Source organism: Rhinolophus hipposideros (assembly GCF_964194185.1).
Source record: "Rhinolophus hipposideros genome assembly, chromosome: 24".
Lineage (NCBI taxonomy): Eukaryota > Metazoa > Chordata > Mammalia > Chiroptera > Rhinolophidae > Rhinolophus > Rhinolophus hipposideros.
The window spans coordinates 17,964,097-17,979,159 of NC_138070.1; the positions used below are offsets into that span (position 1 = coordinate 17,964,097).

The following is a 15,063-nucleotide window of genomic DNA, read 5'->3' on the forward strand; positions in this document are numbered from 1 at the left end:
CACCATGTTAATATAACAAAGGGTTCTTACCAAAATTGGAGAATCCATCCTGAAGGGCCCATAATCGAGCCCAAGGGGCAGGGACGGATTCCTCAGGTTCCTGGTCCTCAGGAATAGAATACAGTTCCTGAGTGGACACTGTGTCTAAGGAGCTCAGTGTCCCCGAGCTGGAGTGAGAGGACTGGCTGGACGTGGGAACTGTGCTGGTGGAGGAGCTGGAAGTGTTCTGAGATTGTGAGCCGGAGCCTTGGGTCTGTGAAGACAGGTCATGGGATTGCGAGGAGAGGTCATGGGACTGCGAGGAGCCGCCTTGGGACTGCGAACAGGCACTGCTGCCAGGAGACTGCGTGCAGGCACTGCCATGGGACTGCTGACACTCCTCATCCGTCTCCCGAGACATCGCGACCTCAAAAACAAATGTCCAACAATAAGGTAAGTTTCAAGAAACAAGACTTGAAGTTCAAGAATGAAGGATGGGAATATTATGATGGCAATAAAAAAAAAAACTCAGGGCAAGCATGCTCTGCAAAACTTAAAATTTTAAGTCTACATCTTTAGTTCTTCTGGGCTGAGTTTTTCGTCAGATCACTTTCACTGGATCAGTTTTTTTGTGAGTCAAAAACCACAGGGGTAAAAAAATCTTCAAAGGCTATAAATAAGTGAAAAGCAATAAATTGAGTTAGGGAGAGGAAAGAGATTCAGGGAGAAAGAAAAGATTTGTAACGCTTACATTCACTCTTTTGTTTTCAATTTTTTTTTCTTTTTTTTTTTAATCAAGGACGATTGGCGAGCAGTGTGTTTTTCCAGGACCCATCAGCTCCAAGTCAAGTTGTTGTTTTCAATCTAGCTGTGGAGGGGGCAGCTCACTGGCCCATGTGGGTATCGAACAGGCGACCTTGTTAAGAGCACCGCGCTCTAACCAACTGAGCCAACCAGCTGACCCCATTCACCCGATTTTTAAAAATCAGAAGTGAAACCTAAAATGGATTCATTAATACAATCAACATTAAATTTAATATATGTTTTGGAAAGAGAAAGGGGAAGGGCCTGGTGGCTTGGGGTAAAAGATGGGCAAAGTGAAACTGTTATTTGCTGCACCACTCCAGGGGGGACATTTACATAAAAAGGTCACTGATGCTCCTCCCCTAAACTAGCTCCAGGAAATTGATTCCTTGACACCTAAGGGCTAGGCCACTTAAGGAGGCAGGCAGAAGACAAAGACTGCTCTAAACAACTCTACCTCGACCTTTGTGATGCTAAGTAACTATCCGCTCACCTTTTCAGCATCCTAAAAGGCCTCCCAGCCCTGCAAAATCTTACAGAAACAATTCTTTGAGCTACAGGACACCAAAACAGAGGTTCCCACCCTTGCTTTAGGATTAACTTGATGGACAGTTACACTCTGATAACAGAACCCACAGTAAAGTCGAAGTAACTTTCCAACCCTAATTTTAAATCACCAATCTGATTTTTTTAAAGGTACATTCTCTCCCGATCCCCACACTCAGGCCACTCCTCCAGAACACAGTAAGGATTACTCACACTGACTGTTTTTACACAGCTTTCCAGATACAAAGGTCCTGATAAGTTTTCCTTAAAGCACCCCAGGAAGGTGATGCCAGAGCTGAGTCTGGCACTCCAGCAGCTCTAATACTACCTCAGCCAGGCTGAGTGAGTCCTTCTGCAGTTTTTTTGAGCAAGACTTCTCCGCCCTGAAAACTGGCAAAAGACAGTGTATCAAGAGGTAACTATCATCGCTTATGATAAATAAGGGCCTACCAGGCCGGGATCACACACTGGTCTCAGTGTAGAGAAAGTACAGTGGAGTGGTTAGAGGCAAATAGGTCTGGAGTCAGATGCCTAAAAAATCTTTGCATGACCTTTAGGTAAATCAACCTCTTGAAACCTTATCTGAATAAAGTAGATAGATCTTTCCGATTAAACGAGATGATACATGAACTCTCCTCCTCCAGTATTCTTGATAATTGGGACAACAGAATTCCAATCCCCAAAAATCCAACAGCCGGAAAAGACCTTACAAGTGCAACACAATCTTTTTTTTTTCGAATAGAGAAACTGAGTCCCAGGGAGGACTGGTACCCTCCTACCCTCTCCTCGCCATCCCATTCCACACACTTACTTATGGACACTTGCAGAGCATCCTCCTACACAAGTAAGTGTATTTCCAATTCCTGCAGTGCCTATCTGCTAAAAACGGGTCCTCAATACGTTATTTTCAAGATTGAATCTAAAGTATGGTAATAATTACTGACATTTATAGAACTCTTCACAAAGCAACTTTGCTCTGATTTTGCAGAGCACAACTTTGTTCCTTCTTATGCTGTACGTCTGGGCCAGTTACAGCTTCTAAGTAACTGAGGAAGTAACTGGAAGTTCATCTACAAAGGAAGAGAGTCGTCCACGCATTCCTCTCACCCCACCCCACCCCCGCCGAAGCTCAAAAAGAGCACAAAGCGGAAGCTCGAGAGAGTTAGTTCGCCTTAATTCCCTGAGGGCGGGATTCGAACTCCCAAACACCCGGGAGAAGATCCCCACTATAACTCACCTCGTGCGCCCACCTGGAGCCACGGACTCACAGCTACCGCCACTAGAGGACTGGCGCTAAACAGATACAAAGTCCACCCTCAGCCAATCAAAACACTCCTCCGCCTCTGCCGGACCAATGAGGAGCAGCGGATGTAGCCGTCCACGATAGCCTCACTGCTTGCTGGGAATTGTAGTTTAAAATTCAGAACGGGACTCCGAATCCAGGTTTCCCTCGGGTGATCCCGCCCACTCAGTTCTCCAGCCAATCAGCAACACTAGTCTGGTGGGCCATTTGTCCCCTTATCCCCCTACAGGTGACCGCGGCGAAACTAGGCCGCGAGCCAAATGTGGAGCGGGAGAACCCGGGCCTTGGTCCGGGTGTGGGGGTTGTGGCCGACTGGGGTCCTCGGAAGGAGACCAATAAGCTGTAATGCTGCGTCACTAGCGGGAAGCAACTGCCCCCAGTGTTGGAACTGCGGCGGCCCAAGGGGTCCCATTCGCGGGGACGGGTTCTTCTGCCCGCAGTGCCGCGCGCTGCAGCCGCCTGACCCCACTCGGGACCACTTCAGCCTTATGGACTGGTACGGAAACGGCTTCGGGAAGCGCCCCGGAGCGAGAGGGAAGTCAGGCACAGACGTGCGAGAGGGCAGGGCCGGTCGGGTTTGGGAGGGAGAAGGAGGGGCCAGTTAGTAGGTGGGCGGAGCCTTAGAGGCCAGGGTCTGGGTGGGTGTCGGGCCTGGGAGAATGGAGGATGGTCCTGGGAAAGAGGAAGCTGTGGGGCGGGCATGAGGGAACGGCTCTGAGGGATGGAGACAGGATGGAGGGAGGACTGCAGGGGCGGGGAATGAAGTTAGAGGAAATTGAGGGACGGAGACTGCTAAGGTGGAGGGAAACTTGAGGGGCGGGGCCTGAGAGAAGGCGAAGTTGAGAGGTGGGGTCAGGAGGAAGGGTACTTGAAGGGCCCTTGGAGAAGGGAAACTTGAGGGTTAGGACGAGAACCATAAAAGTTGGGTTGAGACTTTTAAGAAAGGAGTACTGACGTGTTATCCAAAATAAGGGAGTGAAAACATGGAAAAACTTAATGTTGTGGGCAGAGTCTAAGGGAAAAGAGAATTGGAGGGAGAAGATCTGAGGAATGGTGTTTTTCTTGTTTTCCTCTCAAGGTTGAGGAGCTTTGGCGAAGTGGTAAAGTTTGGGCGGAGCTAAACTGATAAGGTGGGGCAGGCTCTGGGAATAGAAAGCAAAAGGGATTAGATTAAAATAAAGTGGGAGACAGAGATGAAGGGACCCAGGCCTTGGAAAGACAGGGAGGGATTGGGAATGCCCCTTCCCCTTAACTCTGAGATCTGACCCCACCAATCACTGAGCACTTACGATGGGCTGCAGTAACACTACCCTTTTAAGTTCCTCAAAGGTGGGAAACTCGTTCCCGCTTCAGGACCTTAGCACATTTCCTCTGATCTTTGATTACTCTTCATCATCATTCATCTTGCAGCTCAAATGCCATCTCTTTGTCCACCACATTTACCACTCTCTCAGACCCTTTTCTGTTTTTCTTCACAGCACCTACCACTTTGGGAAATTATCTGTCTGCATGTTTATTGTTTATTTCCCCAGGGGAACAGGAACAAGACCCATAGTATACAAATCTAAATACTTGACACATGAATTTTATCTCCCTGTTTTCTTCCAGCAACCGTTCCTTCAGAGTTGACACTGTGAAGCTCCAGCATAGATACCAGCAATTACAGCGTCTTGTGCACCCAGATTTCTTCAGCCAGAGGTCTCAGGTAGCCTATTGGCCACCCCTAATCATACCCACACACATATGCATTCTGGGTGGGTGGCGGTGGTCTTGCGGTTGTGTGATTATCAGGGATAGCCAGCTCTACCCTGTGGCAAGCAGACGCCAGCCAGGCAGGCCCTAGACCTGTCCTGCAAAATTAGAACCTATTAGTTGAAAACAAATAAATCTTATCCCACACTGGTTCTATTTTGGCCACTTCCTTAGGTGCCTGCGCATCAGTATTTTATGAAACAGTTTATGAATATCAGATGGCTGATTTGGATGGTAATAAGACTATCTTCATATCCACTAACAGATTGAAAAGGATTTCTCAGAGAAGCATTCAACCCTGGTGAATGACGCCTATAAGACCCTTCTGGCCCCCCTGACCAGGGGAGTATACCTTGTAAGGTGATTTCCCAACCCTTCTGTGCATTACTGCCTGCTGTCCACTATGGTACAGCTGCTGCCCTGTAGTCAGCAGAGGAGTGCTTCAGACCTGATCTAGTCCAGGGACCCAATTACATTTAGCTTCAAAGATATTACACGATGGGGGTGGCTGGTTAGCTCAGTTGGTTAGAGTGTTATGCATATAACACCAAGGTTGCCAGTTCGATCCCCACATGGGCCACTTCGAGCTGTGCCCTCCTTAAATAAAAAATAAAAAAAAAAAAAGGAGCTACATGAGTATAGTTTTCTCTGAATATCCTCTGTAAATGTTACTTGCATTTTTTAAAAAACCATGTTTCGATAAATTCAAGGATTAGATGGTGATGACTTTTAAGAAAGAGTAATTTTGGGCATTGTTTTTTTTTTTAGGAAGGTGAGGTGAACACCTTAGAATTTTAGGATTTAATAGAATCTTCCCAAATAGCTACTTCAAACTCTCAAGTGGAGAAATGACTCCCCAAGGGTCACACAGTTCTGAGTAGAAGAAAGGAATCCTGTCGAAGCATTCATTTCTCAGTCCAATGTTCCAACATCCTACCCTGACACTTTCATTGTTAGGACAGTTCAGGTTTCCCTATGAGTGGTATTCTGTTCAGAAGGGTGAGTAGGATTGGCTCTCGTCGTAGTCTCTTGAAGCAAACTTATTTTCCCTACTTTATGCCCAAATAGCTAAAGCTCCATGGTGTAGAGATTTCTGAAGGAACCGATTGTGAAATGGACAGGCAATTTCTCATGGAAATAATGGATATTAATGAAAAACTTGCAGAAGCTCAAAATGAAGCTGCCATGAAAGAGATTGAATCTATTGTCAGAGGTAAAAGATAAAATACCACCAAATGCATTTTATAGCTGTTAAGAGTACATGTCCGGCATTAAGTGAAAAATGAACATAAAAAATATACATTGGCCTCATAATGATTCAGGGAGGTTTTTTTTTTCTCTCTCTTGATTATACCGAAACCAATTTTGTCTGGAGGTGTGACTTGTAACATCCCTACCTCTCTGGAATGTAGCCATAAACCAAAAAGTGTTGACTTCATATCATGAGTCAATTTAAATAGAAAAATTACAATAATGGTTTTCTCTTTCAGCTAAACAGAAAGAATTGACTGACAGTGTAAGCAGAGCTTTTGAACAAGGTACTTTCTTCATTTCTTGACTTTCTTAAATACGGAAAGAAATTGTAAGCACTAAGGTACAGCCATGCATTCAACAAGTAGCTGTTATATACTCATGATAGGTACCTGGGGAGGTATTAAATATAGATGAGTCTACATTTTTGTCTTCAAGAATTCACAATCTTGCTGGAAAAACAATCTGTGTGCCAAAAACAATGCTATGCCAGTGAAGGAGTATATGAGGGAAAGTGCTTTCATTTCCCTTTAACAAGTAGAAGATAAGGTGAGGGATGGGGGCTGAAGCCAACCAGTAGATCCTGAGGGCAAGGCTGCACAGTCAACATTTGGCAAAGCCTGCGTACCCCTTTTTCTGCAAAACCCAGAAGGAGAAGCCCATGACAGAACTGTGCCCAAATTACAAATATGGAATAGTCATCCCTGTCCCCACTGCTCCTAGCTCTCAGGTTGAAGAGACATTTCTATTTCCAGCTGTTTTTCCGCAAGAACAACTTTTCTCTCCATTCCTGATTGTGGCCACCACTTAACTAAGAGAGTAATGGCCCTTTGGCTTAGGGTTCATTTGATTGCAGGAAGCAGAAAGCCACTTGAGCTAGACTAGATAAAGGGAGGTGATTGTAAGGAAACAGGCTACCTCCCAGAATCCAAAGAGAAAGTCCCTGCAATGATTATAGGACAGTGTGACAAGAGCTTTTCTAGGACAACCTGGAAACCAGACAGCAGTCTGGAGCCAAGACTTTGGTCCTGGACTCAGTGCCCCTGGCAGTCACTCCATCCTCCTGTCCTTTCTAAAACCACTTCTGTCTGCTTCATTTTTAGTATATGGTACCCCAAAGTGGCCTCTCCCACTGGATGACTCCTTAATCCTCCATGGTCTATTACCTTATAAGAACAAGGCCTCTCACCATCTGACTAGAGTCCCCTAGACCCAACTCTAGATTTCTGAGAGAGGGAATTTGATTGGCCCAGCTTTATAGCCAGATGTCCACTCCAGTACAGTCAGCTAGGACCAAGGAGATCGGCTTACACAGTGTACTGCCTACTTTGCAGGGACTGTAGGAGTCAATGCTGAGAAACACAGGGAATGTCTCCAAAAAGATAGGGGTCGGATATAATAATATATATTATTAATATATAATATATGTCTCCAAAAACATAGGGGTCAGATATAATAATATACGGATTAACAGCAGAAAACAGGAAACTAGCCCTACATGTCTGCCTGAAATCTATGTCCCCAACCCACTGGCTAAAATGGTCAGATTGTATTCCATCAGGACTGACCCCCGTTCCTGTTGCACCTTTGTATACTTTTACTTTTTTAATTATAAAATATAATTTTAGGAAAGAATAAATGACACTTAAGTACAATTTAAAGAATAATAACAGAACAAACACCCATGTCTCCACCACCCAACCTAAGAAATAGAACATACAAAGAAGATACATAAATAGTCAGTGAGTGCATGAAAAGATACTCAGTATCACTAATCGTGAGGGAAATGAAAATAAAAACCACAGAATACCATCTCATACCCATTTAGGATGGCTACTATTAAAGGAAGGGAGGGAGGGAAGGAGAGAGGGAGGGAGGGAGGGATAAAAAGAAGTATTGGAGAGGACGTGAAGTTAGAATCACAGTGCGAGTATGGCATTTCCTCAAAAAGTTCAAAATAGAGTTATGATACAACCCAGCAATCCACTTCTGGGTATATATCTAAAGAATTGATAGCAGGGATTCCAAGAGATATTTGTGCACTGTCACAGATAAACAAAGCCAGATACTAAAGTAAGGACAGATTTGAATCAGTAATAACTCGTGCTCGCTTTGGCAGCACATATACTAAAATTAAATCAGTAATAACTATTGCAGTAGGAAAATGAGTCCAGCATGAAGTAAACTCAACTTCGATTTGTGACTGGGCATTTTAAAGGGAGAATGAGTAAATACGGAGGCAGTGCACAAGGGCTCAGTAGAGTCAGGAAGTGAAAAATTCCAAAAGTGGGAAGAGAGGAGGTTGGTCCATGTGAAACCTATCTGGGTTTGCTACCTGGCGCTTATTGAAGCTCCTCCCACACAGCCTGTGAGACAGGGGCTCTATCTTCAGGTATTGGCTGTAATAAATAGTAAATTCTTTTGGCAGCCATGAATTTTCAAAGCAGGCATTTTAAGAGGGCTGGGTTTATCATAGGGATGTAGTCTTGAGCTGTTAGAAACTAATGTTAGTGTTTGTTCAAGTCTTTATAGGTGAAGGTTGAGGCCCAGTAGAGAAGACGGTTCAGAGGACCCTGACTAGAGTTTAGTCCAGGAGAGAATTTTTGTCAACACCCATGATCATAGGATTTTTCACAAAAGCTAACAGAAGCAACCCAAGTATCCGTCAATAGTTGAATGGATAAACAAAATGTTGTATGTACATACAATGGAATATTATTCAGACATAAAGAGGAAGGAAATGCTGATACATGCTACAACATGGATGAACTTTGAGGATATTATGCTAAGTAAAATAAGCTAATCACAAAACGATAAATACTGCATGATTCCCCTTACATGAGGTGCCCAGAATAGTTAACTTCATAAAGATGTAAAATAGAATGGTGGTTGCCAGGGGCTAGAAGGAAGGGGGAATAAGGAGTTTTTGCTTCCTAGGTGCACAGTTTCAGTTTTACAAGATGAAAAGAGTTCTGTGGATAAATGGCATTGATGGTTTCACAGCAATGGGAATGTACTTAATGCCACTGAACTTACACTTAAAAATGGTTACAATGATAAATTTTGTTATGTGTATTTTGCCACAATTAAAAGAACTTTTATAAATATTAAAACTAAATAAATAAAATAAATATACAATGCGTAGGCCCTTTGCAATTGCATCCCCCTTCCACGGTAACAACTCTCCTGCATTTTGTGTCAGTCATTCCCTTGCTTTTCTTGATAGTTTTAATCATGTATGAATATAATGGTATATTATTTCGTTATGCATATATCTAAGTCAGGGTTTCTCAACCTTGGTGCTACCGACATTTTGGGCCAGATAATTCTTTGTTGTAGGGGGCTGTCCTGCATACTGTAGGATGTTTATCAATACCCCTAGTATCTACCCACTAAATGCCAGGGTCACCCTCCGAGTTGAGACAAACCAAAAATGTCTCCAGACATTGCCAGATGTCCCAGTGGGCACAAAATCACCCCAGGTCAGGAACCACTAATTTAAGGGCTTCATTCCCAGAGACTGAGGTACAGAGACAGCTCTTACAACAGCAGCGCTTCTACATCCTCTGGGGTAGACTGTCACGTATGATACAGGAAAGCTCTTAAAACACACCCATTTATTACTTGGGGACTGTCCTGGAGAGAATCAGCTTCTCTTAGTTAAAGTCTGAATCCTGTAAATAAGCGTGCTTTTTCCCCTTTTTGGTTAGTCCCGTTGCCCCCTTAACAATCCAGATGTTCTCCCGCTCGCTCTGATTTACTGAGTAATGGATCAGCCCTCCAGAGGCTGGGGCTCAACTTTAATCCAGCTGCTTCGGTCAATAGAGTTAGTTGTATTCTTGCTTGAAATGAAGCCTCACATTAACGTCTTTGTTTATTTCAGATGATTTTGAAAAAGCCAAGGAAATTTTAACAAAGATGAGATACTTTTCAAATGTAGAAGAGAAGATCAAGTTAAAGACGATTCCCCTCTAATTGTTAATGTTTTAAAAATAAAGTTCTTACATATTTCTTTCCTGGCTTCTGCTAATTAAGACTAGATATGTTTTGGGCCGCCCCCGTGGCTTCTAATGCTGAGGTCACCGGTTCGGTTCCCACATGGGCCACTGAGCTGTGCCCTCCACAGCTAAGATTGTGAACAACGGCTCTCCCTGGAGCTGGGCTGCCAGGAGCAGCCGGAGGTCAGCTTGTGCTGCCATGGGCTACTGTGTGCTGCCAGGAGCAGCCGGTGGCCAGCATGAGTGGCCAGCAGCCAGCGTGAAGGGCTGACAGCCAGCGAGAGCTGCGGGGAGTTGCTGTGAGCGGCCGACTGACAACCGGTGACCAACTGCCTCAGCCGGGGGAGCACAAGGCTCATAATACCACCAGCATGGGCCAGGGAGCTGTGTCCTACACAACTAGACTGAGAAACAATAGCTTGAACTGGAGTGGGGGGAGGGGAAGGCAGAAGAAAGGAAAAAAGGAAAAACAAAAAAAAGACTAGATATGCTTTAACTGCTTATCTCATCTTAATTAAACCTGTAGCTCAAGCATTAATGGGTGACAAAGTTTGTCATGCCACCAGAAACAGCCTAGCCAGAGTTCGGTCAGTTTTTCATGTGATGTTTGATACACGGTGCCCCCAGCTTGGCCAGTGGATGATGAGGGGATGGGACCAACTTGAGGCCCTAGAAGGGGTGTGGCAAACTTTTTCTGCAAAGGTCCAGATAGTAAATATTTTAGGCTTTGTGGGCCATACTGCCTCTGTTGTGACTACTCAACTTGCCATGGCAGCGCTTTGTTTATAAGATAGGCAGTGGGCTAGATTTGGCCTTGGGTTTGCCACTTTCTTCCCTAGAACCACATCTTCCTGATGGCATGACCTAATAGATAGTGCTCTTGTTAGTATGGCCTGCAGGGCATTCTGTTTGGGAACCATGCATAGCTGCCTAAGTCTCTGGATCAATGAAGATTCAAATGGAAAATTCTGATTTAAAAAAACTCCAAGAAACACCATTCAAACTCTTGGAGAGAGTTGCTCGTTTATAATTGAAAAATTCATCAAATATATGGTGATAGAAGGAGAACTGACTCTGGGTGGTGAACACACAATGGGATTTATAGATGATGTAATACAGAATTGTACACCTGAAATCTATGTAATTTTACTAACAATTGTCACCCCAATAAACTTTAATTAAAAAAAAAAAGAAAAATTCAAGGTTCTGAACCAAAGTCTACATACTACCAGAGCTCAAAACTGCAGCTCCTTTGCCCTCTTCCTTATCTAAGAATTTATATCTTGTGAATCCCGATCCAGCAGCTATCTGGCTTAATGGTACTTAGGAATATCAGTATAATCTCCAACCCCCTCACAATTTACAAGGAGAATGCATTTTACTTGTCTAAAAACACAAAGGGAATCCTTTAAATAATTTCAATGCAAGCAAATGTCCAGATTAAATCGGATGCTTCTGCAAAGATGGAGGAGATGAAAGGAGTATTTGATATATTTCTGTAGACAATCTTTATTCCTTCTTCAGAACAATGATCAGAACCATAACAACCTGACCACAAAAAGAAATCAGATAAATGTTGCCTCAAACGACACCTTTGGAAGAGCTTCAAAGAAACTTTCCCTTACCTGTTGCCATCAACTGGAAAGGCAATTGGAATGGCCTCCCAGCAAACCATTTCTGACTTGGGAAATAATTTTAAAAGACTTTACTTCTAAGTCGGTGGAATTACTTTTTTCCCCTCTCTTTTTCTTTTCGTCTAAGCTCCAAGGTTAGTGGGACTTGTAAAGCAGGAACACTTTCCAGTATTCCTGACGAAGCCCTATGGGAAGCCCGATAGGATGTCTGAAAGGTTACCAGCCCTATTAGGATTAAAGTTTCAGATGAAGTGAAGCAAATTAAGCACCTACCTCCCAACCCCACATCAGTCCTAACACAGTGTCAGCACAAATCAGAGGTCTTGACTAATTTGTGACTATGTCTGCTCTGGTATCAGACCGGCCTTATGTTATGGATTGAATGCTTCCCCAAAAAAATGTATATGTTGAAGCCCTAACCCCCAGTGTAGCTGTGTTTCGAGATGGTGCCCCCAGGGAAATAATTAAGGTCAAATGAGGTCATAAAAGTGATCCAATGGGATTAGTGTCCTTATGAGAAAAGACACCAGAGAGCTCCCTCGCTCACTCTTCCCACACACATACTGGAGAAAGGCCCTGAGAGGAAGCCAGAGAGAAGGCTACCAGCTATAAGTCAGGAAGAGACTCCTCCCTGGAAACTGAAATTGACCATGCTGCTACCTTGATCTTGGACTTCCAGCTTCCAGACTGTGAGAAAATTAATTTCTGCTGTTTAAGCCGCCCAGTCTGTCGTATTTTTGTTATGGCAGCCTGAGCTGACTAACCTGGGTTTCAATCCTAGCTCTGCCACTTATTTGCTGTGAGTCCATCATTGTGCTAAGCTTTATTTCCTCTTCTTTAAAATGGTGATAATAATAGTACCTATCTCACAGGGTTATTGTGAAAATTAAATGAAATAAATTATGCAAATTGCTTAGCACAGTGCATGGCACATAGTAAGCACTCAAGTGTAATTTTTTTAAAGGTTTGCAGCTATTTTATTTACAAGTATACATTAAACACAATGAAATAAACACTGATGTATGGAAGCCTAGTTAATACAACAGTGTAACAGCAGTAGTTAATAGTATAACTGTGTACCATTTTTTTATTATTACTGTGTATCATTTTGATGATTACATTATTTTAAACAACAAACTACACTGTAAAAAATTAATGCCGGTAAAATTCTTGGCCATAATATTATGAAGAAATACAATATGTTAATTGAAAATACGATTGCTTAAAATTTGAAAGGGGGAGTGCACTCATGTGGACAGTCGGAGTTTAACATAACCTGAAATGGAGGGGCGGGAGAAAGTTGTGACCCAGATGAAATCTTTCGGGTTAACAGAAGAAAAACAAAGCAGAGTTTATCTTCAGAGATAACGGGCAGTTGGGGTCTTCAGGTAGACAGGTCCATATCCTCAGGTCCTGCAGCAGAATTACATCACTGAACAGGAAGACTTTCCTTGTGAAGTGGCCTCATCAATTTTTTTTCTGCCTCCAAAATTATCTTTCTAAAAACACCAACAGCAATCTGATTTTCTTAGCGTAAGTTTCAAAAAAAGCTGTGCTCCACGATTCTGCTAACGCTTTCCCTTCTTCATAATTGATCACCCCTTCTATATGTAGGTCTTTCTTATTCCCAACCAACAGAATAGGTATTTGCACTTTCCCCACCATATCCAATAATTTGCCATGGATAACTTTCATCACTTCAAAACTTTTGATTGATGTAACGGAATACAAAAAGATATACTCACTAATATCTATGGAGAATGACTGAGGAAAGATGGAATATTCATCTTGCCCAGCTGTGTGGAAGATGATATTCCTGCCCATTTACTGTGATCAATTTTGTGAAAGTGTTCACCATGGTTGGATTGTAGGAGTCAACAAATTGGCCTTCAACAAATTGACCCATCAATGAGGATTTCCCCACAGAACCGTAGCCCAAGATCATATCTTCTGGGACTTGGACTGTGGCATCTTGGCAGCCACCTCAGTCCCGGGCCAACCACATCAACCCAGGCAGCACCAGCCATCAGTCATAGCTGCGCCTGGCTCAAATGTGAGTTGTTTCTTGCTAAACTCTATTAATTAATGACTATTAATTATGTAGATACATTATTTATCCTCTCTAAGCTTTAGTTTTATAATTTTTATATACAGACATATGAGTACCTGTGGTCTACTTGTGAGAGCAAAATGAGAAAATGAAGAGCTCTTATGTGTGTATTATACTCTAGCACACAGTCATGTGCATGCGCACACACAAATAAGAAAAAAGACTGAAAGAATATTCATGACAGTGGAGCTTCCTGCAGGATGGAATTAAGGCAATTTTTATTTGCTTCTCTATACTTTTATCACCACCTCCACTAATTTTCTACTAAGAACTTGTTTGTTTTATAACCAGAAACGTTGTGGGTTTTTTCATTTGTTTTTCAAGATTAGCCACAGGAGAAAGGAATCAGGAAGGGACTGTCTAAGTGTATGTCTATGTCCCACCAATCCCATGAGAGATAAGCTGGAGGTCACCTCAAAGAGGCAGGCCTGTACTGTCACTGAGAAGAGATGTATAAAGTGGCCACTATCAAGTTCTGGAGCCACTCTCCCCAGTCTAGTGTAGGAAACAGTGCACAATAATCCTGTTTTTTGCTTCCAGCGTCTGAAGCCCCAAGGAGTCTCTCTCAGACACACTATAGTAAGACTTTCCTCGATTCCTCCAAACCACTTTCTTTCAGGAAATTATTCAGTAAGATAGAGCAAAGCCTAGCAGTCTAGGGCAGGATCGAAAGTCTCAGACATGGGTAGAACTCCTTCACTTATAGCTGAGGGAATGGGGGAAATCACAAATTACCTCAGTTTCCTTATCTGTAAAATGCAGGTAATAAAAGCATCCGATTTAGAGTTCCTGTGAGGAATACTTGACTTTATCCTGTGAGGAATACTTGAAGTATGTGAGGAATACTTGCAAATAGGAAGTACCTACTACATTATTAATTCTAGTGCATTGCCTGCTAAGGGGTATGCAACCTGGTATAGAATTGTGAATTAAAGAATGAGAGAATGAATCTGGATAGGTATTCAAGAAATATAATTAGGTAGAAGTTTCAGAATAACATATAGAGTAGGATTCCCTTTTTATAAATATATATTTATATGTGTATATTTTTTCAGGTGAGGAATGAGATGGCCATTTGTAGAAATGACTCAGGAGACTACATTGTATATCCAGTTGCAGTAAGTAGGTTGTTCCCTTAGGGAGACAAAACTGGATGGTAAATGCCACTAAGAAAACTTCAACCGAATACATTATATTACATTAGGCAAAGGGGATTCATTCATTTCCTTAGACCATTGTGAGGGCAATAGAAATGGAGAAAGATGAAGAGAATCTGGAAACATTCCACAAACGAAGCCCATAGGACTTGCTAACTGATAAAATACAGTGGTGAACAAAAAAGAGGCATTGATGACGCTTTGGTTTTTGGTTAGAAAGAGAAAAGCATCTCCTGACAGCTGAAATTGCACTGGTATCTGGTTGGACTTGGTTTCTTCCTGTTAAACAATTTCACAGAATGTCAACATTAAACAAGGACCAAGATGTGAGTTCGATGGATCAAGATAAAATAAGACTACTTCATAATCATGTCTGAATGCAGACAAAAATGGACATTGTCCAAACCACAAAAGTGACTAAACATCCCCTATCCTGGTTAATACGAAGAACATTTGCTTCCTTACCAATTACAGGTTTAGCCTCGCTTCATTCCTCCCACCTTCTAGAAAAGATTGACTATGAGACCCA

At 42.8% G+C, this 15,063-nt stretch overlaps 2 protein-coding genes and 1 pseudogene across 7 annotated transcripts in view; 1 reads left to right on the forward strand and 2 right to left on the reverse strand.

Annotated features, from left to right (window-relative positions):
• Positions 1-2,651, reverse strand: part of CHEK2 (checkpoint kinase 2) — a 40,327-nt gene extending 37,676 nt beyond the window's left edge. The window contains exons 1-2 of one of the 2 annotated variants that reach the window (XM_081037405.1): positions 2,567-2,651; positions 31-406 (exon numbers count right to left, since the gene is read on the reverse strand). In XM_081037405.1, coding sequence (XP_080893531.1) covers positions 31-400 — 370 coding nt within the window. In that variant the 5' untranslated portion in view covers positions 401-406; positions 2,567-2,651. The remainder of the gene's footprint in view (positions 1-30; positions 407-2,566) is intronic. The other variant, XM_081037406.1, reaches the window with a different exon arrangement.
• Positions 2,652-2,790: 139 nt separating this feature from the next.
• HSCB (HscB mitochondrial iron-sulfur cluster cochaperone) lies at positions 2,791-9,663 on the forward strand. 4 transcript variants are annotated; one of them, XM_081037557.1, is made up of 6 exons: positions 2,791-3,128; positions 4,241-4,337; positions 4,650-4,739; positions 5,453-5,597; positions 5,875-5,922; positions 9,519-9,649. In XM_081037557.1, exons 1-6 carry the CDS (start codon positions 2,893-2,895, stop codon positions 9,608-9,610), a joined length of 708 nt encoding a protein of 235 aa, XP_080893683.1. In that variant the 5' UTR covers positions 2,791-2,892; the 3' UTR covers positions 9,611-9,649. The 4 variants fall into 4 exon arrangements, 3 of the variants coding, with proteins under 3 accessions (XP_080893683.1, XP_080893684.1, XP_080893685.1); XR_013992511.1 differs by having other exon boundaries at positions 2,812-3,128; positions 4,650-4,744; positions 9,519-9,663; XM_081037558.1 differs by lacking the exon at positions 4,650-4,739 and having other exon boundaries at positions 2,812-3,128.
• Positions 9,664-12,691: 3,028 nt separating this feature from the next.
• LOC308492468 (GTP-binding protein Rheb-like) lies at positions 12,692-13,238 on the reverse strand (annotated as a pseudogene). The gene has a single exon. The product of its transcript is annotated as a GTP-binding protein Rheb-like (transcript).
• Between the last annotated feature and the right edge of the window lie 1,825 nt (positions 13,239-15,063).